The sequence below is a fragment of the Parambassis ranga genome, chromosome 2, assembly GCF_900634625.1.
Source record: "Parambassis ranga chromosome 2, fParRan2.1, whole genome shotgun sequence".
In the NCBI taxonomy this organism is placed as follows: Eukaryota; Metazoa; Chordata; class Actinopteri; family Ambassidae; genus Parambassis; species Parambassis ranga.
Genome location: NC_041023.1, coordinates 41,068,496 through 41,093,406, shown reverse-complemented (window position 1 = coordinate 41,093,406; position 24,911 = coordinate 41,068,496). Strand labels below are relative to the sequence as shown.

At 43.8% G+C, this 24,911-nt stretch overlaps 6 protein-coding genes across 9 annotated transcripts; 2 read left to right on the top strand and 4 right to left on the bottom strand.

Annotated features, from left to right (window-relative positions):
• Positions 1–760: 760 nt before the first annotated feature.
• Positions 761–4,545, bottom strand: LOC114432373 (splicing factor U2AF 35 kDa subunit). Of its 2 annotated transcripts, none has more exons than XM_028400364.1 (8): positions 4,470–4,545; positions 3,728–3,815; positions 3,551–3,617; positions 2,427–2,476; positions 2,061–2,159; positions 1,843–1,976; positions 1,126–1,218; positions 761–1,041 (listed from the first exon to the last, which is right to left on the bottom strand). In XM_028400364.1, exons 1-8 carry the CDS (start codon positions 4,511–4,513, stop codon positions 933–935), a joined length of 684 nt encoding a protein of 227 aa, XP_028256165.1. In that variant the 5' UTR covers positions 4,514–4,545; the 3' UTR covers positions 761–932. The 2 variants fall into 2 exon arrangements, with proteins under 2 accessions (XP_028256165.1, XP_028256166.1); XM_028400365.1 differs by lacking the exon at positions 4,470–4,545 and adding an exon at positions 3,077–3,146.
• A 647-nt stretch (positions 4,546–5,192) lies between these two features.
• On the top strand, positions 5,193–7,769 carry LOC114432356 (B- and T-lymphocyte attenuator-like). Its single transcript, XM_028400344.1, has 6 exons — positions 5,193–5,617; positions 6,163–6,474; positions 6,580–6,621; positions 6,700–6,828; positions 6,905–6,939; positions 7,016–7,769. Exons 1-6 carry the CDS (start codon positions 5,521–5,523, stop codon positions 7,328–7,330), a joined length of 930 nt encoding a protein of 309 aa, XP_028256145.1. The 5' UTR covers positions 5,193–5,520; the 3' UTR covers positions 7,331–7,769.
• Positions 7,770–8,053: 284 nt separating this feature from the next.
• On the top strand, positions 8,054–9,694 carry LOC114432375 (uncharacterized). The gene is made up of 6 exons (XM_028400368.1): positions 8,054–8,161; positions 8,508–8,819; positions 8,975–9,013; positions 9,089–9,133; positions 9,207–9,326; positions 9,410–9,694. Exons 1-6 carry the CDS (start codon positions 8,092–8,094, stop codon positions 9,484–9,486), a joined length of 663 nt encoding a protein of 220 aa, XP_028256169.1. The 5' UTR covers positions 8,054–8,091; the 3' UTR covers positions 9,487–9,694.
• A 1,312-nt stretch (positions 9,695–11,006) lies between these two features.
• On the bottom strand, positions 11,007–16,402 carry LOC114432343 (OX-2 membrane glycoprotein-like). Of its 2 annotated transcripts, XM_028400299.1 has the most exons (8): positions 16,296–16,388; positions 15,516–15,618; positions 15,255–15,427; positions 14,862–15,185; positions 14,218–14,550; positions 13,377–13,661; positions 13,185–13,286; positions 11,007–11,871 (listed from the first exon to the last, which is right to left on the bottom strand). In XM_028400299.1, the coding sequence occupies exons 3-8, from the start codon at positions 15,313–15,315 to the stop codon at positions 11,867–11,869; spliced, it is 1,110 nt and encodes a 369-aa protein (XP_028256100.1). In that variant the 5' UTR covers positions 15,316–15,427; positions 15,516–15,618; positions 16,296–16,388; the 3' UTR covers positions 11,007–11,866. The 2 variants fall into 2 exon arrangements, with proteins under 2 accessions (XP_028256100.1, XP_028256099.1); XM_028400298.1 differs by lacking the exon at positions 15,516–15,618 and having other exon boundaries at positions 16,296–16,402.
• A 309-nt stretch (positions 16,403–16,711) lies between these two features.
• On the bottom strand, positions 16,712–18,903 carry LOC114432345 (OX-2 membrane glycoprotein-like). Of its 2 annotated transcripts, XM_028400308.1 has the most exons (7): positions 18,841–18,903; positions 18,390–18,725; positions 18,012–18,311; positions 17,907–17,942; positions 17,627–17,741; positions 17,509–17,550; positions 16,712–17,421 (listed from the first exon to the last, which is right to left on the bottom strand). In XM_028400308.1, the coding sequence occupies exons 1-7, from the start codon at positions 18,899–18,901 to the stop codon at positions 17,295–17,297; spliced, it is 1,017 nt and encodes a 338-aa protein (XP_028256109.1). In that variant the 5' UTR covers positions 18,902–18,903; the 3' UTR covers positions 16,712–17,294. The 2 variants fall into 2 exon arrangements, with proteins under 2 accessions (XP_028256109.1, XP_028256108.1); XM_028400307.1 differs by having other exon boundaries at positions 17,907–18,311.
• A 1,817-nt stretch (positions 18,904–20,720) lies between these two features.
• On the bottom strand, positions 20,721–22,921 carry LOC114432354 (OX-2 membrane glycoprotein-like). Its single transcript, XM_028400341.1, has 7 exons — positions 22,879–22,921; positions 22,417–22,752; positions 22,039–22,338; positions 21,934–21,969; positions 21,672–21,768; positions 21,554–21,595; positions 20,721–21,466 (listed from the first exon to the last, which is right to left on the bottom strand). The coding sequence occupies exons 1-7, from the start codon at positions 22,892–22,894 to the stop codon at positions 21,343–21,345; spliced, it is 951 nt and encodes a 316-aa protein (XP_028256142.1). The 5' UTR covers positions 22,895–22,921; the 3' UTR covers positions 20,721–21,342.
• Between the last annotated feature and the right edge of the window lie 1,990 nt (positions 22,922–24,911).

Genomic DNA, 24,911 nt, shown 5'->3' with positions numbered 1-24,911 from the left:
TCAAAGTTTAATTGATGCTAGGCAACAATCAAACTCTTGTTCTTCTCTTCTTTCTTAATTCTTTCGTACGTTTTTTTGGCGCAGCGTATCTTCAGCATACACTTTTTTCAAAAAAATTATAATTTTTCAAATATTAAGCAATTTTTGCGTCATTTTTAACATGGGAGTCTATGGAGCAGGCTTCCAAACCACCTTCAACTTTGACATGTAAATAGTTCCACATGCCTTCAGCTACAGACACCGTTCAAACATCATTCTGTTCAGCTCTTCAAAGGCTATTAAACTTGTTTATCTTAATGGCCGCCATGTATGGTGCTCATCTTCAAGTATTTCCAATATTTTGTGAATTCTGATCTAAAATGACCCAATTTATGTATCGTCTCATACAGAGATACTTCAAAATATAACTATATATTATTTCTATACTTAACAAATCAGGGGAATATTGATCCCAACAATAATTTCCCAAATTATAGTTAAAATAATGTAAAGTAACACATGCTATAAAATACATTTGTACTTGTTTGTGTGAAAGCAGAATTTCCACAATCAGAAGTCATGCTGCTTTGTCAGATCCTCAAGAGGACAGTTACCAAGAATTTAGAACCCCAGTGTGCCACTGAGTTTCAGTTAAAATTGCATCATTTACTCATAGGAAACAATAAGTATTCCTGCTGCCTGGGTAACCTCTCCACATATCCTGCCCCCTTTAATTATTTCTATATACAAAATAACACGGTGTCACAAAAACAGGCGGTGCCAGTGCAGAGTTACAAATCTGTTTTATTGAGAAAGCGACACAAGCTCTTTTTGTTTTTTAAAAAAAAGTGAATAAAAGAAAAAAAACACTTCCAATAATTCACCAAAAAACTTTATCGATCACTGCTGGGGTTATGAGGGAGGGAAATGGTAGGGTCAGGTCTTGGTTTCCTTTAGAATCTTCCCGAGCGCTCTCTGTCCCTCGACCTCCGTCTTTCACGGTCCCGCCGACGGTCCCTGGAGCGGGATCGTCGTTCCCGGGAGCGCGAGCGGGAGCGGTGCCTGGTGGGAAAGCAGAAGAGGTGACTTTACAAATAAATAAAGTGAATCTAAATTGAATTTCTTCCACTTGAATGATTTCCGAACCTTTTCCTGCGGCGTCCGTACAGCTCCCTCCTGAGTTCCCGTGAAATAGGTTTCAGATGCATGAAGTTGCAGAAACCACCCCGAGTGCACTCACTGTAGGAAAATGAAACATGAAGGGTCATGAGGAAAAGTTGGCTCTTAGGTTCACATGCCAACCCACCAAGCAGAACACCTAATCTTTATCTCCCCCCACAGTGAGGTCGTCCTATCACTGGCAGAGCAAACAACCCCAAATGACTGAGGGACTCATAGAGGTGAGCATCAGGTGTGAGGATAAAGTTTATCTGTGTTTTTAGAGGAAAAAGTAATAATGCAGACTGTGCCTGTGCAGCTGGTACAAATTCTCAGCCTTGCATTGCCTGTTAGGCGCAAATGAGTCACTATGTTTGTCCCACTGTGCACAATATGTACAGATCCCCCATGCTCTGTGTCCTTATCATGTCAGCTGACTTTGACAGACATGGAGCTGTTTGAAGCCCCTTGAGCGCTGCACCCTCACACTACTTTACCCCTCTGACCTGCTGCTGGTAATGCAGCTACAGTGTGAACAGTGAAGCTTTGTGCAGGGGAGACATTCTTCTCACCCACCCTCATCTTGCTGCCAACTTCACATACCATTGCTTTTCCACATATTTTTCTGAACATGCACCCTTCCACATACAAAAAAAACAAAAAAAAACGTTCACGCTGAATCGCCGGACATTTTGTGACACTCACCCCATTTCATATTGGCGGCAGCAGGCTTCCCTAAAGTCTGTAACAGGGGAGAGCTCTGCATGGATTGGTTGGCCGTTGAACCAACGATTGTTCAGGTCCATAACCGCTTTTTCTGCATCCTCTTCACGACGGAACTGCAAACAACAGACAGTTTTTAGACCATAATCATGACTGTTCCCCATCATTTGCTTGTAAATACACTGAGATCAATAACTAACCTTAACATAGACGTTGCCGACAAGGTGGTCACCTAAGTTATCACACACGTTCATCTCCTCCACTTCTCCGTACTTCTCCTCCATCTCTGTAAACACCTCCTGTGTCAGAGGAAAAACATAAACTTTATTTTAAAATCTGTAAGCACATAAATCTCATCTGTAAGTGTTATTATCTAGAGTAGTTTTAATCCTGCACAAAACACATATAGAACTAAAAATTAGATTCTTTTTAACTCAAATGTATTTAATAAAATTGTGTAAATGATTCCCACATCAGTAAACCAGGACGATAACAGATAACACAGCCATGGCGTCACAGCGTGCAGTAAGTGAAAACAAAGAAAAGCATTACTGAAGGTCACTGACCTCAAAGAACTCGTCATAATGCTCCTGCATTTCCACATCGCTAACAGCACCTATGAAATGCCAACAAAGGGATAAGTTAAGGGAAAGCTGCACAGACAGACAATGGTGGCAGAATGGGATGTGTAACAAAGAAATCTAACTGCAAAAACACAACAACTTAAAATTACAGTTACACTCTTTTTTTCTCAAGGGTGTCCTGCTTTCCTTTGACATTACATTTGCTTATGTGTGTACAGAAGAGGCAGCACGGCAGCATATACTGTACAGTTCTACACAACTAAATCAGTCATTAAAAAATCCTCAACCTCATTGGGGGACCATAGAAGCCTGTTTCAATGAATCATTTGAGTAGTGTTAAATGTAAAGGGCTTGGATAATTATAGCTTTAAAGTGTATCAGGTTTGCAAAATGTGAAACAAAATCTTTGCACGTAACTGCATGACATTGACTCAGGAAGTTTGGTTCAGGCCAGGAAAAACATGCAAAACAGCATGAGGCCATTTTCTCCTAAGTCCAGGAAATGATGTGCTGCGTTAGGCGTGTCTAGAGGACATGTTCCTACACTTAACCAGTTTTATGTGGGGAGGTGTGCTATCATAAATTAAGTGCAGTCAGTGCTGGAAGGTCCTGCGGATGAAGGGAGAACTTACAGTGTAAACCATCAGCAGACTGGGCAGAGTTTTGAAGGTTATGAAGGTAAATGTTCAAGAGGAAAATGGTCTGAAATACAAAACGTAAGCTTCTGTGATATAAATCCAACTCAACACAAAAGCTGGGGAGGAAAAATGTGATTAGATATTTCTCTATTGTGGAGTTCTAGCTGATTGTGTGACGAAAAGCAAATCTCAGCAAAAAAAAGTGTCATTTATTGGAGGATAGGATTATTGCAAACTCCTCATTGACGTATGTATGCTTTAACACCATCAGATGCTGAACGCTGAATCATGAGTGAATGATCCTTAACTGACCAGTAACTGTGGTGCATGAAACATTAAATAAAATTCCAGAGGGGTCAAATGTACAAAATATGACCAACAAAACACTGTCCTTTAAATAACCCACAGATGCCTAAGCACTGATTGTGGGAAACACAATGGGAGGTTGCTGAATAATGTTGAACTTACAGCGAGAAGCATCTGCCGTCTGTGCGCTGTTCTGGGGGTTGCGGTAGATGTTCTGAATCAGGATGGTCTGCAGAGGGCACAGAGAATCGATCAGTCAGACGGAAACTTTTGAGTTATGTGCAACTGCTGTGATCAGCTCGTTGTACTATGAGAGAAAGTATTTGCCGGAATACTCACCTGGCTGAAGGTTGGTTTGTTGTGCAATCTTGAGCAGCGGTCTCCATGTCTGCATGCTCCAATTTTAAAATAGAAGGAGCAATTGACCCTGGAAGAGGAATAACAACGTGATTACATGTACTTACATGTGTCACTTTTTTCTGTTTCAACTGTTATTTTACGGGTCACACGTCAATATTTAACTATTCAAATGAGTTAACTGATGATTACATAGCCTAGCTTAGCCTTGTATATGTAGTGTTTTGAATCAACGCTAATACAACAGTTATAAGGACAACGCATTGTCACAATAGTGCAAGAACTATACGACTTTTGTTTACTAGCCATAGAGTGTGCAGTGTCTTCTGCTGCACGCAGGCGAAACGGAACAAAACATTGAACCTAAGCTAAAATGCTGCCCTGCTAGCAAGCCCACTGACTGTCCAGGATACATGTTATCTTGTTTGTTGCTACTCGCGCTAACGTACACACCGGAGTACTGTTACACACGTTAAACAAAATATTTCGACACACGCTGATAGCAAACAACAGCTACAGGTCAGCAGCTGTTTCTTTCGTTAGTTTCATTCATAGTGTTAGCTGCCCGCTAGCTTGCCTTGCTAATGTAAGCTTGACTGATTCGTTCAGCAAAGCTGCAGCTACAGCCAAGCCCCGCTGGTGATAAAAACAAGCAGCAGCAACATAGGCTGCTTGAAGCTCATCCCCGTCGCGACATTTGTTGTAACAAATAAATTAAACTTACTTGTCTTTCTCTGTACCGAAAATGGATGCCAAATACTCCGCCATTTTCGGCTCGTCGGAAATGTAATCATGTACGTCACTACGTAACGGAAAGGCGGCTGCGCAGTAGGTACAAACTCAGTTCGCCATAACACCTCAAGATGGCAGTATAACGAAAGAAAACAAAAATAAGACCATCAATGCGGTGATTAGTAACAAAGTTCTATTTATATATATATATTTTTTGTTGAATCAAATACAATGTAAAATTGATAAAAAAAAATCTAAAGCTTAAATTATATAGGATATTTTTTATTATACTGCATATTAATATTTTAACATAGTTTGCATGTAAAAACTTTCCATAAGACTACATTTGATTAATTATAACTAATATTTATGCTTTCATCTCAGTTGTATCATCATAACATTTATTTTTGTCTGTTGAGGACTCATTTACACCACATATGAGGCTGACTCACAGACGGGTAATAGCCCACAAGCAGCTGATGTTACCAGATAACAACCGCACAGGGACATTTAAGCAGACTGGGCACTACAGCCCGCAGCATGCCCCATCTATTCTCCACCTCATTGTACATCCTCCTCTGAAACCACAGAGCTTTGCACAGGGCCGCATAAGTTTGCAAGAGACACAGACAGTGAAGATAAAAGGAAGGGAGAGGAGGGAGGAAGTCAGCTTCAAACCACACAAGTGTTAACGAAGGTGTCAAGGTGCATACATCGAAACAAGACTTGGAAGCCAAAAGAAAAGCATGTGAGAGAGGGAGATTGTAATAGTTCTGAGAGAACAGAGGGCTCTGCTGTAGCTTTATCACATTACAGTCATGCGGGAACCCCCCAAATTGCAGAAGCAAGACCACCCACCGACTTACAGTCACCTTCACCGCCCCTGCTGTCAAGGGGAAAGAAGCAGATGTGTGAAGGGAGTGAGCAGAGACTAGAAAGAGGAAGCAGCATGTTGTTAAGCTGCTCTGATCTCCTCATTTCTGTATTTTGTTTTACCAAATTATGACATGCTTTGAGGAACCTTTCTCACTTGGGACTGGAAGATGGCTGGAGGTGCTCCTTCTTTCCTGATGGGGTTCAATCACTGCTGGATCGTGCTGTCCATCCTGGCAGTGCTGCTCTTCACCTCAAACGCTGACAGTAAGTTGATGTTTGTGCTTGTCAGTATACGCAGTGTGACATGAGAATGAAGCGGTACAGGCCTGATTCCCGTAAAGGTCATGAAGTGTGTTTGAAGCTGGCTTTCATTTATTAAATTATTAAACTATGTTTCTGCTGCAACCTTTACAAAAATATGTAAATTAAACAATAAGTGTCTGTTCAGATGACACTTGGTAACTTCTTCCACTACAGGGGAGGTTCATTTTGCATGTGTGGGAACTTACAGTAAAAACAAAATCCCACTCATTAGTATGATTAATGTGCCCAGTTTTTGTATTTGCTCAAATTAGAAAGGTACTTTTAGTGATTACACACATATTCTGCTAGTGAGTCATAAGTATACATGTATCCTGGTTTGTAGAATAGCATAGAATAGGTAAAACGAGACATTGAGACATGTAACTCTCAGTTCCTTCACCTGCTATTTCCACACATCACGAAATGTCACTTTTCACTTCCTGTAGTCAGGTGTGCATCACATACACCTGTTTTTATATGTGTTTATTCTCATTTCTCTTCTGCAGGTGAGGAGTGTTTCCTTCAAATTAAAGTACGTCGCAACACTGTTTACGAGGCATCTGTTGGACAAGAACTAAGAATCAACTGCACAGTTGCTTTCTGCAACAGTTCACCTCCAGCAGTCACCTGGATTAAACTTAATAAAAAAAATGTCCCTGTGAATATGAGCAGTGACATTAAAACTGAGTGGAAAATGTTAAAAGACTTTGAAGGGGTTTCCTATTTGACCTTCCAAAATATTCATAAAAGGAACTCGGGTGTGTATCAGTGTGAAAGTGATGGGGATGTGAGTCATTACATCAACATCTCTGTGTATGGTGAGTGTGACTTTCCCCCATAATTTACTGTTTCCACATTTTAAAATAATATTCATGTCTGTTTTACAGCATAATTCACACAGTAGCTCTGCATATTTTTTATAGATGGGGTGCTCAATGGTACATTAGAGAAGAAGAATGTCACAAGTAAGAACAAAATAGAGCATATAATGGCCCTGCTGCACGTTCCTTTGAGTCATTTTGAGTCTAATTTCTCTTCTGTAGCAAACTCCAGCTCACCCAGTGATGAGGGACCAGAAAACTTCTTGATGTATGTGTACTCTGCTGCAGGGATCATCTCATCCGTTATCATAGTGATCATTATATCTGTTGTTTCATTGCGAGGGTGTAAAGGTGAGTTTTATTTTCCACAGTGTTAGTGCAGAATAATTAGCCCACAATGCACTTCATGAATCACACTGTCTTTCAGGGAAATCCAACAAAGAAGCAGGAACTGAAAATCAGGTAAAACTACAGGACATTTTGAACTCAAACCCTCTTTTTTTTTTCAAATCTAAACGCTCTCTTTGCATTATTGCAGTATATATCCATCCCCATGGTGGAGCATCCATCCCTGCACACCTCCCCGAGAGGAAGCCCCTCTGTACCTCCATGTCGGAGATCCTTCCAGAGACAGACACCGGTGAGGCAGCCGGAAGAGGCGAGACTATCAAGAGGCAGAGAGCACAGTGTAAGACAGGCAGAGGAGGAGGACAGAGGGAGACAGAGGACTACAGCGGAGGAGGATGGCAGCTCCATTGTGTATGCCGCTCTGAATTATCAGCTGAGGCCTGCAGCGCAGCCTCGGATAGTGGTGGAGGAGAACTCGGAGTACGCAGCCATCCGTGTAGCATGAAGACACAAAACCTGCAGGAATACATCACACTAGTGGAGCACTGAGAGAGGCAGAGGAGCTAAAGGGGACACAGCTTCTCTGCTATTATCCTTGTTACCATAGCAACAACTCCCCTCTGAGGCTACACATACAGTATTTTGTTGCACCTTGATCTTTGACCTCCTCGCTCCCATCTGTCCACATCCACCCCTCCAAACTTGAATAAATGGCGTCTATGGGGAGATACAACAAAAAGCCATTCACCAAACTCTGAAGTCATATACAGGGAGGCAAAAACAGGACCCCCTTTGTGATGAATAAGGTATTTTCACTGTATTTTGTGATGTAAAATTGCAATAATATCCTGCAAGATGCAGCTGAGAATGTATTTTCACAGATTCTTTGTTTTGTGGCATAATACTGAGACGTTGTGCTGTTGCACATCCATCCATGACTTGAATTCGCTCTTTAAAAAAAATCACACCTGATGACAGTGGTACTGTCATGTTTTTGACTAATTTCCTGTGTGATTAAGATATGATTATTGAATATTTGTGAATGTAATATCAATCAATTAGTGCAATCAAATTAAACTATGTGATTCAGTTTAAAGATTCGATCACTGTTTATTTGTACTGCAAAATTCAGCATCAGATCTATGAAGGCGGAAGAAGTGTGTGTGTGTGTTTAATGTACTTTTTGGGTGGTAAGACCACTGTGATAAAAAAACAGGAAGTAGGTTTGTGAGCTTACACCTTTGCAGAGTTCCTCAAGCGCCCAAAATGAATGACTGCCGGGCGTTGCTGCATGTGCTGACCGTGTCTCTGCTCGTCCTCACTCTGGATGCTGACAGTAAGTTACTGATTCATATCTCAACAGGATTTAGTAAATATAGCTCATGAAGATTATTTTGAAAAGCTGAAGAGGGAGAGAAAATAAAGGTGAAACACTTTTGATGCTATATATTGGAGACAGAGTACAAATTTAAATATAAAGGGGAAAAAATGCCTTCATTTTTCATTAAACCTTCTAATGTGAAAAATGTTTATCGCAAAGAACACATCATACTTTTAAACCACAAAGATACCACAGATGACTTGCTGACCTGAATTTTCCATTTGGCGGACACAGCTGCAGCATGAAAACCCTGCAAATCTTCTCTGTGATCTAATTCACCGTCTGTGTCTGTGTTCTGCAGGTGAGGAGTGTTTCCTTCAAATGAAAGTACGCCGTAACACTGTTTACGAGGCGTCTGTTGGACAAGAACTAAGAATCAACTGCACAATTGCTTTCTGCAACAGTTCACCTCCAGCAGTCACCTGGATTAAACTTAATAAAAAACTTGTCCCTGTGAATATGAGCAGTGACATTAAAACTGAGTGGAAAATGTTAAAAGACTTTGAAGGGGTTTCCTATTTGACCTTCCAAAACATTCATAAAAGGGACTCGGGTGTGTATCAGTGTGAAAGTGATGGGGATGTGAGTCATTACATCAACATCTCTGTGTATGGTGAGTGTGACTTTCATATGTATGTATGTATATAAATATATATATATATATATATATATATATATATATATATATATATATATATATATATATATATATATATATGTAATTTGAGACTAACTATGTGTGTTTGATACAACTGTACTGTGTCACAGGTGGTGTGCCCAGCCACACATTAGAGAACGATGCACTTGGTGAGTGACCCTTTCGACTATTTTTTTAAATTTGAGCAGTTCTGGGACAAATAAACAACCTTAATGTGTTTTCAGATGGTTCTGATTCTGATCAGGATTCATTGAACTATACAGACACAGGTAAGAACATGTATCATTGCTACATTTACATTTTATAAGCATCGTACTTAAACATGCTTTTGTTTCCTCACAGAGGGCCCTGTGGCTCTGGATTCTTCCCACTCATTTGTGTTTGGTCTTGTTAGGACCCTCATCTTTATTTTTGGTATGATAGTGATAATCATTTGTGTCACTTCAAAGCCAAAATGCAAAGGTAAGTTGATTATTTTGTTGCATTTTTACATTCAAAATCAGAATATTCAGCTGTAATGAGGTTTAATAATGTGCATTGTGCAGGGAAAACCAGGACCACAGCAAACCGCCAGTCATCCTGCTCCCAACAAGACGTCACCATCTATGAAAACGATCTGTAGAAAATGTGTTTTCGTCGTTCGTGCTTTGGAATTCCTGTAAATCAAACTGTAATGACACAGAGGTGAAATTGGTTAGGTGAGAAACCGCTGTCATAATATTCAAATTACTGTGTGTGTGTGTGTGTGTGTGGCAGTTAAGCAGTTTTGTTTCCTGTCTACATCCGGTGATGATTCCACTTTTAAAATTAAAAGTGTCTGTTTACACTCACTCTATGGTGCCTACAGTCTGTTTGTCTGCTAAAGAACAGGAAGCAGAATTAAAACCACACACATCACCTTAGCTTATAAAAACAACAGGGGACCACAAACACACACCTCCGTGCATCATCACACTGCAGCACAGATTTTACACTAAAGATATATTATTGTAATGTGTGTGTTCTTTTAAGTCTCGGTTTGGCTCACTTTAAGTCAGGTGATGAAGTGTGTCGCATCTGTCTCACCTTTAATCCAGGAAGTGACACCTTTCAGCTAAAACTGAAACCTGATGCAAAAAGAAGAACCTGACTCAAGTCTGTCACTTGACTCGAAAGGAAATATTTGATTTTTTTTTTCACAATCATTAACAATTAAAGGTCACATCTTTGGTTCAGATTGTGAACCAAAGATGTGAAATTGTGACTTTGTGGCTCTAACCACGGTGATAAGATTATCATTAAGAAGCATCAGGTGTGGTTGCCATGGAAGCACTTGTGGCTGGGGCCTGAGCAGCACGGGGCAACGTGAAACACGAAGCAGCGTGGCCTGTGGGATGTTCTACCTCTGAGGTTTTGAAAGTGTTAAAACCCGATTTCACATCCCACCCTGCAACTGCTCACCAACCACCCCACTATATACGCAGCTAAAGACACTTTGAGCTTACAGATGCACGTGTAATGCAAATGTATATGAGCCAAGATAGGAAAAAAAATCACACACTGAGACTTAAATAAAGAAGTCCCACCTAGGAGGAAGTTAAGTAAGGTCGCCATCTAGTGGCAAACACTTATTATTCTGCACTTAAAAGCAACTGATTGTATTATTGTGAAGTCCCCCGGACAGTTTGGTCCTGATAAGGCCTTTATTATGTCAAATTAAGAGCCCTTAAGTAACAGAAGAAGTACTCACCCTTTCCTGTCTTTGTGAGGAGTGTGGAAAGGAAAACACGGTCCTATCAGATTCAACGGTTCACCTTTCTGTAACTGCATAAATATTATTGTAAAGTGATTAATAACAGCACATGAATCAGGTGGATTTTAAAGGAGTATTTTACTTAAGAAGGGTAGGTCAAATTGGAGGAGGGTTTAAATACTGTTTTACTTGTATCTTATTTTGAAACTTGACTCACCTGAAACAACAATTGAGGATCCAAATAGAAGCTTAGAATATTTTCAATGGTCGTCACAGGCCATTGCAAATAGTAGAGTCACTGCAGTGGGTTGTGGAGGAAATGAGTCTCCTATTGTGTAAAGTCTTTTGGGTGCAGCCACCCACAATCATCATCACTCAACAATGTCAAAAGAATGCATAATAATACGCAATGAAACGACACAAGCTTTTATTTTCTTAACCCGGTCCTGACTTAACATCAGCAGCACCAGTACAGGAAACTGTTTATCAGCTTTACACATAAAAAAACAGAAGGTTAGTTTCTACTTCAAATTATTCATATTTAAATCTTCATATATACAAATAACTGGCCTTATTGTGAAATTAGATGCTATTTTCCACTACAATGAGCTATTATATACTGTCCACAGCTCACATAGGTCAATATTAATGTCTTCAGCTGTCAGTCATAATACTGTAAACACAGAAAGAGACACAGACGCCTTCTGTCTGTGTGACAGGAACCATTGAGGCGCTGTTAACCACCGAGCATGTGAAGGTCACAGGTCGAGCACCCGTCTCCTCAGCAGCTTTAAATAACAACTCTTTCATTGCTTCCCTTCAGACTGACTCACACACAGCAGACTGAAGCTCCTTTTCCTGTAACTCCAACCTTTCTATTTGACAGCCACAAATAGAGGGCTTGCAGGTGACGCAACAGCCTTTTGGCGGCCATGTTGGTGTCCCACAGCAATCAGGCCACTGCTCTGTGTTTTCAGCCACATTTAAAGGCTCCAACATGTACTCAATCAGATGACGAAACTTTATGCTAAAGTTGGAGCAGTTTACATCCACGATGCAGCTTCAAACCCCCGCTTTCCTCTACAGTAAGTGTACTATCTAGCATTAAATAACGTGGTTTTAGTTACTGAGTATGCACTAGCGGTGTCTCCCCACTTCGTGGGAGCAGATTTGGCTATGCTCTGTTCCCTTTCCTGAGCTGGAGTGCACGGTGCTGAGCAGCTAGGTCAGGCTCAGAGCTCTGCTGGACCTTCATCAAAGCGACGACTCATCAGTCTAGGTCAGAAACAGACAGACAGAGAGAGAGAGAGAGGCAGAAACATTACACAACATTTCATTTTTCATTACTCAGACAATATATTTCTCTCTAGCTGTGACACCCATTTCCTAAGAATTTTATGAGTATGAGGTCCAATTATTCACCACTCTGGGCACACATCGCTACACATTTTTCTGACCAGCAGGTGTCACTGTGTGGCTGTTTCCAGGCTCTAATCTCTAAGGATTCCTGTCAGGGGTAGGGTGTGGTGCCCATCCCTGACTTCCTGTGCAGATAGGTTGGTGGCCCTTGCTTTCATGAACAAATCCTTGGTCAGCACCCTTCACTCTACCAGGCCATGCCAAAAAAAAAAAAATCATGGAGCCCCAAATAGACATTTTTCCTGGAAGAACCTCAAGGCCAGGGCCCTCCTTCCCTCCAATTACACCCACTAAATCAGAAGGTACCACAAAGGCCTGCTTGTGGCAGGCTGGTGGTTTGACTTCAGCCGCAGACATCACAACCCCGTCAGAGTTTTACTTTCAGACTGCTTCAAGTAGTAAACACTGAGGAAACATGAAGGACAGAGGCCACACTTCCATCTGAATCTCGTCACAGTAAACGCCTGTGTTCCTGGCACATCCCAGCCGAGTACAGACTGGAAAATACACTGTGTGTGTGTGTGAGAGAGGGGACCTTGTTATCAACTGGGCAGGCTTTCAACTTCCCTCAGCCAGGCCCCTGTCTTACTGCTCAGTCTAAGGCATTACACAGAGAAAGAGGGGCCCATTTCTTCAAGCTTGAGACAATCAGCATGGCTACTTGTTATTCTGCTCATGATCTGCACGGTTGGAAACTTTCAAGAAAAGAGAGGAGTCCTTTCTAATCTATTTTTACACTCCACCACACACACAAAACACTGATTTATCTTAAAGCTAAGCTGCCAAAGCTGTGACCTCGCTTTACGACTTGTTTGGCCAGCATGAGAGCTGGCTCCTGTTATTCCTACATTCATTCCTGTCCCCAGAACATTTATGATGATAAGGGAAGAAATGGGCAGCAGTCCACACGCCACATTACACCGACACACACTTTTCACAGAGGAGGAAAGGTGTTAACAGGCGACAGGAGAGTGCTGATAACAGCATCCACCCTGACACCTCCACACAGCTTGTTGTATCAGGGGCTCATAAAGGCACAGGATGTTTTCTGAAATGTGAACACTTCATCATCGCAGTGACAAGAAGCACTCCAAACTTGGCCAGCACAGAAACCACAAAATAAACACTGACAATGAAGAAATGCTGCTTAAAGTCTCAGTGCTGCTCACCGTCAGTGCAGATGAAGCACTTGCAGAGACACACACACAGACACAGCAGCAGGACGGCGGCCACGCCGCACACCGACAGGAGGATGACCATGGCTGGAGCCACTGCAGAGGAACACACAAAAACCCAACGTATGCATATCTGATGTTTATCACAGCAGCCATGATGATCACAAGAAATGTGGATCTCCTCACTGTTGGTGTTAAGAGACAGCGTCATGGGTTTCTCCAAACCCTGGTGGTGTACGATGCACTTGATGCTCACGTCAGTGAGCAACCCCGACTGGAAGTATAGTGTGCTCGTCACCACCGTGGTGCCATCGCCCTGATCATATGTCGACGACACAGGCGGCCCCAGCGTGCGGTTGTCGCCGCCGACGTTCCACATGATGTCCACCGCAGGTCTGGACTGGGCGGTGCAGTTGGCCTCTGTGATTCCTGAGGATGAGGTCACGTATGTCACCTCCGGTTTGGGTAGAACTAGGAGGAGAAAGAGTGGGTTATTTATCTGTGGTGATGGACAGATTGAAGCTGTCAGTCTTTTTCCTTGGATGACACAAGCCATCCTGGAAACAAAAGCTAGACAGACAGCAGAGGCTGAGCAGCTTTTACTGGCTGTGTTTGTCTGGATCTTTGGTTCCATCAGTTGGGACAAAAGCAAAGCCTGTTCGGCTGAGCAGAAAGGACACACACACACTCACACACATACTGAGGCTTTGTGTCTAGGGGAAACAGTGGAGCACTCATCCTCTGGGCTTCATCCCAAATTAATCACCCCTTTCTCCTCATTATCATCCCAAACACACGCACAGAAACACACACACACAGGCAGCCACACACTCCTGGAACCTTACACTCCCACTGTGGCTGTGGAGTGGACACAGAGGCCGGGGTCAAGCAGGTCAGAACAGTAGTTTAATGACCCACTCCTCTCACCTCAGGCCTGCCTGTGGTTTATTTACACACTGCACTTCCCTTTCCTGAGTCATGCACACACACACACACATTTCCTGCAGGATCATTTGGAAACTCTCACCGTACACAGAGAGGCAGGCGGTGGCGCTCCTGCTACCGTCCGGGAATGTGTGGAACTCGCAAGTGTAGCAGGCCTCGTCCTCCGTCCGCACCGACCGGATGCTCAGCTGGGTGTCTCCCAAGGTGTGGCTCAGGCTGACCCGGTCCTTGAACTGCTCCTCTGTGCTGTGGTGTGTGCTGTGTTTGGTGTAGTAGGCCACGGTGGTGGTGTCACCCTGCTCGGCTGTCTTCCTCCACAGCACCTGGCGTACCCTCTCTGGGAGGCTGTACCAGCAGGAGAGTGTGACTGGCTTCCCGCTAACAGCCGTCCTGTTGCCCTCTAGGTGGACTTTACCTGGAACAAAGGGGTCAAAGTGAGCTATGAAGACTTTCCAGGGCTGGTGTGTGTGTGTGTGTGTGTGCCCGTTGAGGTTATAAGGCAGGAGTCTGGGAGTAATAATAATGTTTGTGTGATGGAACAGGAAGCAGTGCGGCTGGCTGAGAGGGTGGGTGGGCTTTCCATCCTGCTGATGTGGGAGTTCTGAGCTTTTCCTACTACTTCCTGTTTCAAGGCACACACAGCACAAATGCTATGTGACTTTTATAAATAAACACAAAAGGAAGAGAAGCTGCACTGTAGGACATTTTTTAACACTAAGCGCTCACCAGTAATGCTCACACAGGTGGACGCCTCCTGGGGCCCCTTAGGAAACACGTCAAAGATGCAGCGGTAGCAGCCTCCATCATCAGGCCGCACCCTCCTGATGGTGATGTAGCTGGCGTCATTGTGGGAGGTGGTGAGCTCCACATTAGGCTCTTGGTGGCTGATGCGGACCGGCACGCTTGGCTCATATGCCAGGAGGACCTTGGCGTGCTGGTTGAGCCAGCGTATCTGCCGCACGTTGTCGCCTGTTGCCGTGGTGATGTTGCAGCCCAATAGCAGAGGGCGACCGGCTTCTGCGACGAGGCTGGCTGGCGCTACGACCTGACCTGATGCGAGACAAGTTAGTGACTCAACAGGGTCAAACAACAGCTGTCGGATAAACGTTCTGCACTCACCTTCTAACTTCCGTGCCATCCAGAGGAGCAGGCACAGGGGGAGCACCACCGACAGCTCCATCACATCCAGGCTGCAGCTGCAAACAGTCAGAGATCCGCCGCCAGCCGTCCAGTGTTCTGACTTGTTGTGGTGGCTGCTGGTCAGCACAGCTGGTGCTGCATTTTACTGGCCGCTGTAATGAGGAACAAGAAGCCAGAGGATGACATGGGCAGTGACAGCATTGTCTTAGAAATGGTTGCCATGGCAATATGTAGCATAACCTGGGGTCTAATGAAGGTATGTTAATCCTCAGCATGCGGACCAGTAAGCCCTTAATTATCCATCAGAGCTGCCTGTGTCTAGACAGAATTTAAACACACCTCCCTTAAAGAAAATACAGCAGAAGTGAGTCAGTAAGGTGAGGAAGAAGGTGTGGAAGAAGCAGGAATCAGGCTTCACCGTGAGGGAAAACAGAGAAACCACAACACACACCAGGTCCAGACCTCAGAGCTTTATGGGCATTATTTGCTCTTTACAGTGCCAGACATCTGGCTTCAAACATGCAGCCCGCTCCTGTTGGGCAACAGATAAATCACTTTTCACAAAAAACTAAAACATTCCACTGATGTCTGGCTGTAATGACCAAATCAATCAATCAATAGGCTTTTAATGTGAAACCCCAGCAGATTGTGGAGCCAATAAAAGAGCCATTTATTTTGTCCCACACAGTGAATGAAACCAGACTGCCACCCTGAAAAATACAGCCAGATGTGCAGTGAACAGTGCACCCACAGCTGGTTCAGCACCAGGGGACAGATTTTAAATGAGATTTCTTTCACACATTTTAAACAGGAGGTGTATAAAACTTTTTTCACACAGCTAAACTCTTATTTTGAAAAGTTTATTACAAAATAAAATCCTTACAAACGAAAAAAATACTGAAACTCCATCAGCTCTATAGAAATAGTCAAACAAATTAATATTACATTTTTTAGCCTTGTACTGTTTCAGGAACACTCGCTAAAACTGTGATTTTTCAGAATAAAAGCCTGTGAACTTACCCGCTGACAGATGTTTGAAGCCGCCTGTCAGGATATGAGACGCTCCCTGAGCTCCAGGTGAAGGAAAAATGCAACAGCACAGTCTGAGGTTCATGCTTTCAACTGCGACAGAGCTGCGTCGAGTTCCCGCTGCCCCCCTTTCAGACGCTGTGCAAACAGCGTGGACTCTGGAGAAACAGCGCCTCCGTGCGGTCAATGAGCGAAACTGCTGCCTGTGATTTGTTAAGCCTGCAAAATGTGTGTGCAAGAGCAACATGCAGAACTAAAAAGTGCTTAACTTAATCATTTTTATTTACAGATTAAAAATATAAATGTTTATAAAGATCTGAGGTCAAAGGGAAACACGTGGAAAAAGATCAAATAGATGTAAGTAAAATACACAATGAATTAATGTAGAGTCAGCTCTGCATCCTGTTGGACAGAGTGAAGCTTCCTAAAGACAAAATATCAGCAATAAGGAAAAGGATAGTTACAGAAAAACTTTACAGTGCATCTGATCCAGTGTTAGCCGTGATTTAAGACCATTCTGCATAAATACAACAAAATACATTAACAGTATTAACACTTATTCTGAGTACAATCTGAAATAAAATGTATAAGACAAACAAAAAGTGTGCAAGGTGAGGTAAGAGAAAGAAAATATAATCATTTCATATTGGCTTATTGAAGTCATTAGTGTCTCTTCTCCTCATCTGGATTATTCTGTGATCCTCTTCTATACACAGTAGGAGCTCTTACCTAAATCTCAAAGCTTATTTTCCACAAGTTACTGTCCATTCTTTGCTATTGCACTAATTAGTTAAGTGTAAGTGTTGAAATGACACATTTACATTCCCGCAGAGGTCAAAGTCCGTAGAAACATTTGGCTCAAAGACAAAGAGATCCGACTAAACAAAACAAACCATTTCCCATTATTTTTCTAAGTTTAACTTGTCGCTTGGTAAAAAAACAAACAAAAACCATGAATGTCTGTGCTAGTCTCCACTCATTTGTCAAATGTCAGCCATCAAAATTCAGTTTTTTTACAACATGGCTTGATGGTCCTGGGCTCTTCTGTTCTTTCCTCTGTATGGCAGGTGTTCGGTTTCTGACTTCATTGTTCTCTGTATCTGCAAGTACTTCAATCCTTTAAGTAACATAGAGACACATCATACAGAAATGAGGACCTGTATACATCAGAGAGACAAGAAGGATGACACAAAGAGTGACTTACATCTCACTGACTTCAGTCATCGATTCAGACCTCTGAAGGTTCCTGTGTGACAGAATGAATGAGTTAGAGGAGCACTAAGACAGTTTTTACACAGATAATGTGTGAACGTTGTAGATACCTGCTCCTATATTTCTTTATAAGACGAGTAGCTGCAGCAGCAGCAGCAGCAGCTGCATAAAGAACAGCACAGATCACCGCCACAATCAAAATGATGATCAGCACAGTGATCCAGCCTTCGATAACAAGAAACAATAAGTCATACACACATCAGCTGTGATCAGTGAACAGTCATTAATGTGTGTGATCATTTGAGAGTGTCTGTAGAAGAACTGTTCTGCTGTAGCCCTGTTTGCAGCATTTATAGCAGCAACATGAGGCCATTATCTGCTGTTCAGTACCTGACAGCCCTCTGTCCTCAGATCCTTCATCCAAACCTGAAAAACAAACCCAACAATCAGCCTGACAGACTGATCCTGTGATGTGTGTTTGAAAGAGTTGCTCACCTCCAGCAGACGCCTCAGGAACGCTCTCCAACACCTCTATCTGAGGAGCAGAGAGCACTCGAGCTGCACATCCAACCTGTGCCCCATTTCTATGGAGACCTGACAGCACAGCTGTGGTGGTGACGGTCACCGTGCCGTTGGTGTTGTTGACACTGCCGGTGTTGTAGTGTGACAGGTGGAGGTCTGGCTGAGTGACGGTCAGTGTGACAGTGGGAGCAGGTCGACCTGTGGCTGAACAGCTCACGGCTGACTCTGCAGTAGAGTCTGATGCTCTGACGTGGAGAACAGGTGGATGCAGCTCTGCAGAGAGAGAACACACACACACATCAGGAGGAAGCTGCTCTCACAAACAACCATCACCTCAGACTGAAGTCTTACCGTACAGCTGGAGACATGTTCTCCCAGTGAAAGAGCCTTCAGGTGAATTAAACAAACAGTGATAGCAGCCTTCATCCTGCTCCATCACCTCCCTGATAACTATGGAGCAGCTCTGCAGTGCAGCTTCTATGAACTCCACCCTCTCTCTGAATTCTTTATTCACAGCTTTACCAAAGTGTTCATCATAGGAGGCCATATCCACCTCTCCTTTGGGGCCGATCCTCTGCCAGGTGACATGATGGACGACCTTAGACTGTGTGAGGCGACACTGTAAATGAGCCTCTCCTCCAAAAGCTGCCAGCATAGTCTGCTCTGTCTGTATCACAGAGGTCTGACCTGCAGGGAGGGAAACAACACTTACAGTCTGATCTGTGTCTGCTGCTCAACAACAGCATTATCTGCAGCTTCACACTATCAACATGTTACAGTCAGCATGAATAGAGACACTCACCTGATGAAATTCCCATCAAGAGAACAGAGACATGCAGTAAAGCACACACAGCCATAGTCATAATGACCGCCAAAAGTTAACTGCCAGTACAAACAAACCATTTCCAGGGGTGTCATCATGAGGACAGCAATGTAAAAAAATATCACCTGTAGTAATTAATGCTAATATAACTGCTAAAGCTCACAGAGTTACCAAATAAAAAGCTGGTTTGATAAGAGGACACTACTGTGGTCTAAAAAATGTGTTGTTTTTAAACACATGACTTCTGGTTCTCCCCTATTCACCAAACAGTGGAACAGTCTCAACAAGTTACTTTCACTTTCATTCACTCTTTGTGTTGCATAGGAAGCTGCGGTCTCTAGTGGCCATGTTGTGCAACAGTTAGGTGTTTAAAAAAAAACACCACAAGAAAAGGAAGAAAGAAAAAAGAAGATTTGGATGTAAGTAAAATACACATTTCATTGATGTAGAGTCAGCTCTGCATCCTGTTGGACAGAGTGAAGCTTCTTAAAGACAAAATATCAGCAATAAAAGAGAAAAAAGAAAAATCACATTACAGGCTGATCCAACTTTAGTGGAAGTTCCTCAAGACAAGTCAGAATCAGGCTCAGTAGTGTGTGTGGCCTCCACGTGCCTGTATGACCTCCCTACAACGCCTGGGCATGTTCCTGATGAGGCGGTTGAAGTTCTCCTGAGGGATCTCGTCCCAGACCTGGATTAAAGCATCAGTCAGCTCCTGGACAGTCTGTGGTGGATGGAACGAGACATGATGTCCCAGATGTGCTGGATTGGATCCAGGTCTGGGGAACGGGCAGGCCAGTCCATAGCATCAATGCCTTCATCATGCAGGAACTGCTGACACACTTCAGCCACATGAGGCCTAGCATTGTCATCATCAGAACCCAGGGCCCACTGCACCAGCATATGGTCTCACAGTGGGTCTGAGGATCTCATCCTGGTACCTAATGGCAGTCAGGGTACCTCTGGCTAGCACATGGAGGGCTGTGCGGCCTCCAAAGAAATGCCTCCCCACACCATTACTGACCCACCATCAAACCGGTCATGCTGGAGGATGTTACAGGCAGCAGAATGTTCTCCACAGGGTCTCCAGACTCCGTCACGTCTGTCACATGTGCTCAGTGTGAACCTGCTCTCATCTGAAGAGCACAGGGCGCCACAGGTGAATCTGCCAATCGCCCTGCACAGTGCTGGGCTGTAAGCACAAGCCCCACTTGTGGACGTCAGCCCGTCATACCACCGTCATGGAGTCTGTTTCTGACAGTCTGAGCAGAAACATGCATATCAGTGGACTGCTGCAGGTCATGTTGCAGGGCTCTGGCAGTGCTCCTCCTGTTCCTCCTTGCACAAAGAAGGAGGTATCGGTCCTGCTGCTGGGTTGTTGCCCTCCTACGGCCCCCTCCACGTCTCCTGGTGTACTGGCCTGTCTCCTGGTATCTCCTCCATGTTCTGGACACTGTGCTGACAGACACAGCAAACCTTCTCTCCACAGCTCTCATTGATGTGCCATCCTGGATGAGCTGCACTACCTGAGCAGCTTGTGTGGGTTGTAGACACCGCCTCATGCTACCTCTAGGGGTGAGAGCACTGACAAAATTCAAAAGTGATCAAACATGAGGCAGAACGGATGCGAGCAGAGAAATGGTCTGTGGTCAGCACCTGCAGAACCTCTCCTTTATAGGGCTTGTCTTGATAACTGCCTCATTTCCACCTGTTGTCTGTTCCATTTGCACAACAGCAGCTGAAACTGATTCACAATCAGTGTTGGTCCTAACTGGACAGGCTGATTTCACACAAGTGTGACTGACTTGGAGTAACGTTGTGTTCTTTAAGTGTTCCCTTGATTTTTTTGAGCAGTGTAGTTTTGGATGTAAGTAAAATACACAATTAATTAATGTAGAGTCAGCTCTGCATCCTGTTGGACAGAGTGAAGCTTCCTAAAGACAAAATATCAGCAATAAGGAAAAGGATAGTTACAGAAAAACTTTATAATGCATCTGATCCAGTGTTAGCCGTGATTTAAGACCATTCTGCATAAATACAACAAAATACATTAACGGTATTAACACTTATTCTGAGTACAATGTATAAGACAAACAAAAAGTGTGCAAGGTGAAGTAAGAGAAAGAAAATATAATCATTTCATATCGGCTTATTGAAGTCATTAGTGCCTCTTCTCCTCATCTGGATTATTCTGTGATCCTCTTCTATACACAGTTAGGAGCTCTTACCTAAATCTCAAAGCTTATTTTCCACAAGTTACTGTCCATTCTTTACTATTGCACTAATTACAAGTTAAGCGTTGAAATGATTCCCGCAGAGGTCAAAGTCCGTAGAAGCATTTGGCTTAAAGACTAAAAAAAAACAACATTTCCCATTATTGTTTTTAAGTTTAACTTGTTGCTTTGTTAAAAAAAACAAACAAACAGAAAAACAAACAAAAACCATGAATGTCTGTGCTCGTCTCCACTCATCTGTCAATTGTCAACCATCAAAATTCAGTTTTTTTAAAACATGACTTGGTGGTTGTGGGCTCTCCTGTTTTTCACTCTTTGGAGGTGATCGTTTTCTGAGTTCATTGTTCTCTGTATCTGCAAGTACTTCAATCCTTTAAGTAAAATGGAGACACATCATCCAGAAATGAGGACATGTATACATCAGAGAGACAAGAAGGATGACACAAAGAGTGACTTACACCTCACTGACTTCAGTCATCGATTCAGACCTCTGAAGGTTCCTGTGTGACAGAATGAATGAGTTAGAGGAGCACTAAGACTGTTTTTACACAGATAATGTGTGAACGTTGTAGATACCTGCTCTCTTCTTTCTTTATAAGACGAGCAGCAAGAAGAACAGCACAGATCACCATCACACACAGAGGAGGAATGATGCTCAGCATCCTGATCCTGCCTTTGATAACAAGAAACAATAAGTCATACACACATCAGCTGTGATCAGTGAACAGTCATTAATGTGTGTGATCATTTGAGAGTGTCTGTAGAAGAACTGTTCTGCTGTAGCCCTGTTTGCAGCATTTATAGCAGCAACATGAGGCCATTATCTGCTGTTCAGTACCTGACAGCCCTCTGTCCTCAGATCCTCCATCCAAACCTGAAAAACAAACCCAACAATCAGCCTGACAGACTGATCCTGTGATGTGTGTTTGAAAGAGTTGCTCACCTCCAGCAGACGCCTCAGGAACGCTCTCCAACACCTCTATCTGAGGAGCAGAGAGCACTCGAGCTGCACATCCAACCTGTGCCCCGTTTCTATGGAGACCGGACAGCACAGCTGTGGTGGTGACGGCCACCGTGCCATTGGTGTTGTTGACACTGACGGTGCTGTAGGGTGACAGGTGGAGGTCTGGCTGAGTGACGGTAAGTGTGACAGTGGGAGCAGGTCGACCTGTGGCTGAACAGCTCACGGCTGACTCTGCAGTAGAGTCTGATGCTCTGACGTGGAGAACAGGTGGATGCAGCTCTGCAGAGAGAGAACACACACACACATCAGGAGGAAGCTGCTCTCACAAACAACCATCACCTCAGACTGAAGTCTTACCGTACAGCTGGAGACATGTTCTCCCAGTGAAAGAGCCTTCAGGTGAATTAAACAAACAGTGATAGCAGCCTTCATCCTGCTCCATCACCTCCCTGATAACTATGGAGCAGCTCTGCAGTGCAGCTTCTATGAACTCCACCCTCTCTGTGAATTCTTTATTCACAGCTTTACCAAAGTGTTCATCATAGGAGGCCATATCCACCTCTCCTTCGGGGCTGATCCTCTGCCAGGTGACGTGATGGACGACCTTAGACTGTGTGAGGCGACACTGTAAATGAGCCTCTCCTCCTAAAGCTGCCAGCATAGTCTGCTCTGTCTGTATCACAGAGGTCTGACCTGCAGGGAGGGAAACAACACTTACAGTCTGATCTGTGTCTGCTGCTCAACAACAGCATTATCTGCAGCTTCACACTTATATTAATCTATCAACATGTTACAGTCAGCATGAATAGAGACACTCACCTGAGGAAATTCCCATTAAGAGAAAAGAGACTTGCAGCACAGCACACACAGCCATAGTGATAATGAACGCCAAAATTTTAGTGCCAGTACAAACAGTACAAACAAACCATTTCCAGGGGTGTCATCATGAGGACAGCAATGTAAAAAATATCACCTGTAGTAATTAATGCTAATATAACTGCTAAAGCTCACAGAGTTACCAAATAAACAGCTGGTTTGATAAGAGGACACTACTGTGGTCTAAAAAATGTGTTGTTTTTTAAACACATGACTTCTGGTTCTCCCCTATTCACCAAACAGTGGAACAGTCTCAACAAGTTACTTTCACTTTCATTCACTCTTTGTGTTGCATAGGAAGCTGCGGTCTCTAGTGGCCATGTTGTGCAACAGTTAGGTGTTTAAAAAAAAACACCACAAGGAAAGGAAGAAAGAAAACAGAAGATTTGGATGTAAGTAAAATACACATTTCATTGATGTAGAGTCAGCTCTGCATCCTGTTGGACAGAGTGAATCTTCTTAAAGACAAAAGATCAGCAATAAAAAAGAAAAAAGAAAAATCACATTACAGGCTGATCCAACTTTAGTGGAAGTTCCTCAAGACAAGTCAGAATGAGGCTCAGTAGTGTGTGTGGCCTCCACGTGCCTGTATGACCTCCCTACAACGCCTGGGTATGCACCTGATGAGGCGGTTGAAGTTCTCCTGAGGGATCTCGTCCCAGACCTGGATTAAAGCATCAGTCAGCTCCTGGACAGTCTGTGGTGGATGGAGTGAGACATGATGTCCCAGATGTGCTGGATTGGATTCAGGTCTGGGGAACGGGCAGGCCAGTCCATAGCATCAATGCCTTCATCGTGCAGGAACTGCTGACACACTTCAGCCACATGAGGCCTAGCATTGTCATCATCAGAACCCAGGGCCCACTGCACCAGCATATGGTCTCACAGTGGTCTGAGGATCTCATCCTGGTACCTAATGGCAGTCAGGTTACCTCTGGCTAGCACATGGAGGGCTGTGCAGCCTCCAAAGAAATGCCTCCCCACACCATTACTGACCCACCATCAAACCGGTCATGCTGGAGGATGTTACAGGCAGCAGAACATTCTCCACAGGGTCTCCAGACTCTGTCACGTCTGTCACATGTACTCAGTGTGAACCTGCTCTCATCTGAAGAGCACAGGGCGCCACTGGTGAATCTGCCAATCGCCCTGCACAGTGTTGGGCTGTAAGCACAAGCCCCACTTGTGGACGTCAGCCCCTCATACCACCCTCATGGAGTCTGTTTCTGACAGTCTGAGCAGAAACATGCGTATCAGTGGCCTGCTGCAGGTCATGTTGCAGGGCTCTGGCAGTGCTCCTCCTGTTCCTCCTTGCACAAAGAAGGAGGTATCGGTCCTGCTGCTGGGTTGTTGCCCTCCTACTGCCCCCTCCACGTCTCCTGGTGTACTGGCCTGTCTCCTGGTATCTCCTCCATGCTCTGGACACTGTACTGACAGACACAGCAAACCTTCTTGTCACAGCTCTCATTGATGTGCCATCCTGGATGAGCTGCACTACCTGAGCAACTTGTGTGGGTTGTAGACACCGCCTCATGCTACCTCTAGGGGTGAGAGCACTGACAAAATGCAAAAGTGATCAAACATCAGGCAGAAAGGATGCGAGCAGAGAAATGGTCTGTGGTCAGCACCTGCAGAACCTCTCCTTTATAGGGCTTGTCTTGATAACTGCCTCTCATTTCCACCTGTTGTCTGTTCCATTTGCACAACAGCAGCTGAAACTGATTCACAATCAGTGTTGATCCTAACTGGACAGGCTGATTTCACACAAGTGTGACTGACTTGGAGTAACGTTGTGTTCTTTAAGTGTTCCCTTGACTTTTTTGAGCAGTGTAGTTTTGGATGTAAGTAAAATACACAATTAATTAATGTAGAGTCAGCTCTGCATCCTGTTGGACAGAGTGAAGCTTCCTAAAGACAAAATATCAGAAATAAGGAAAAGGATAGTTACAGAAAAACTTTATAATGCATCTGATCCA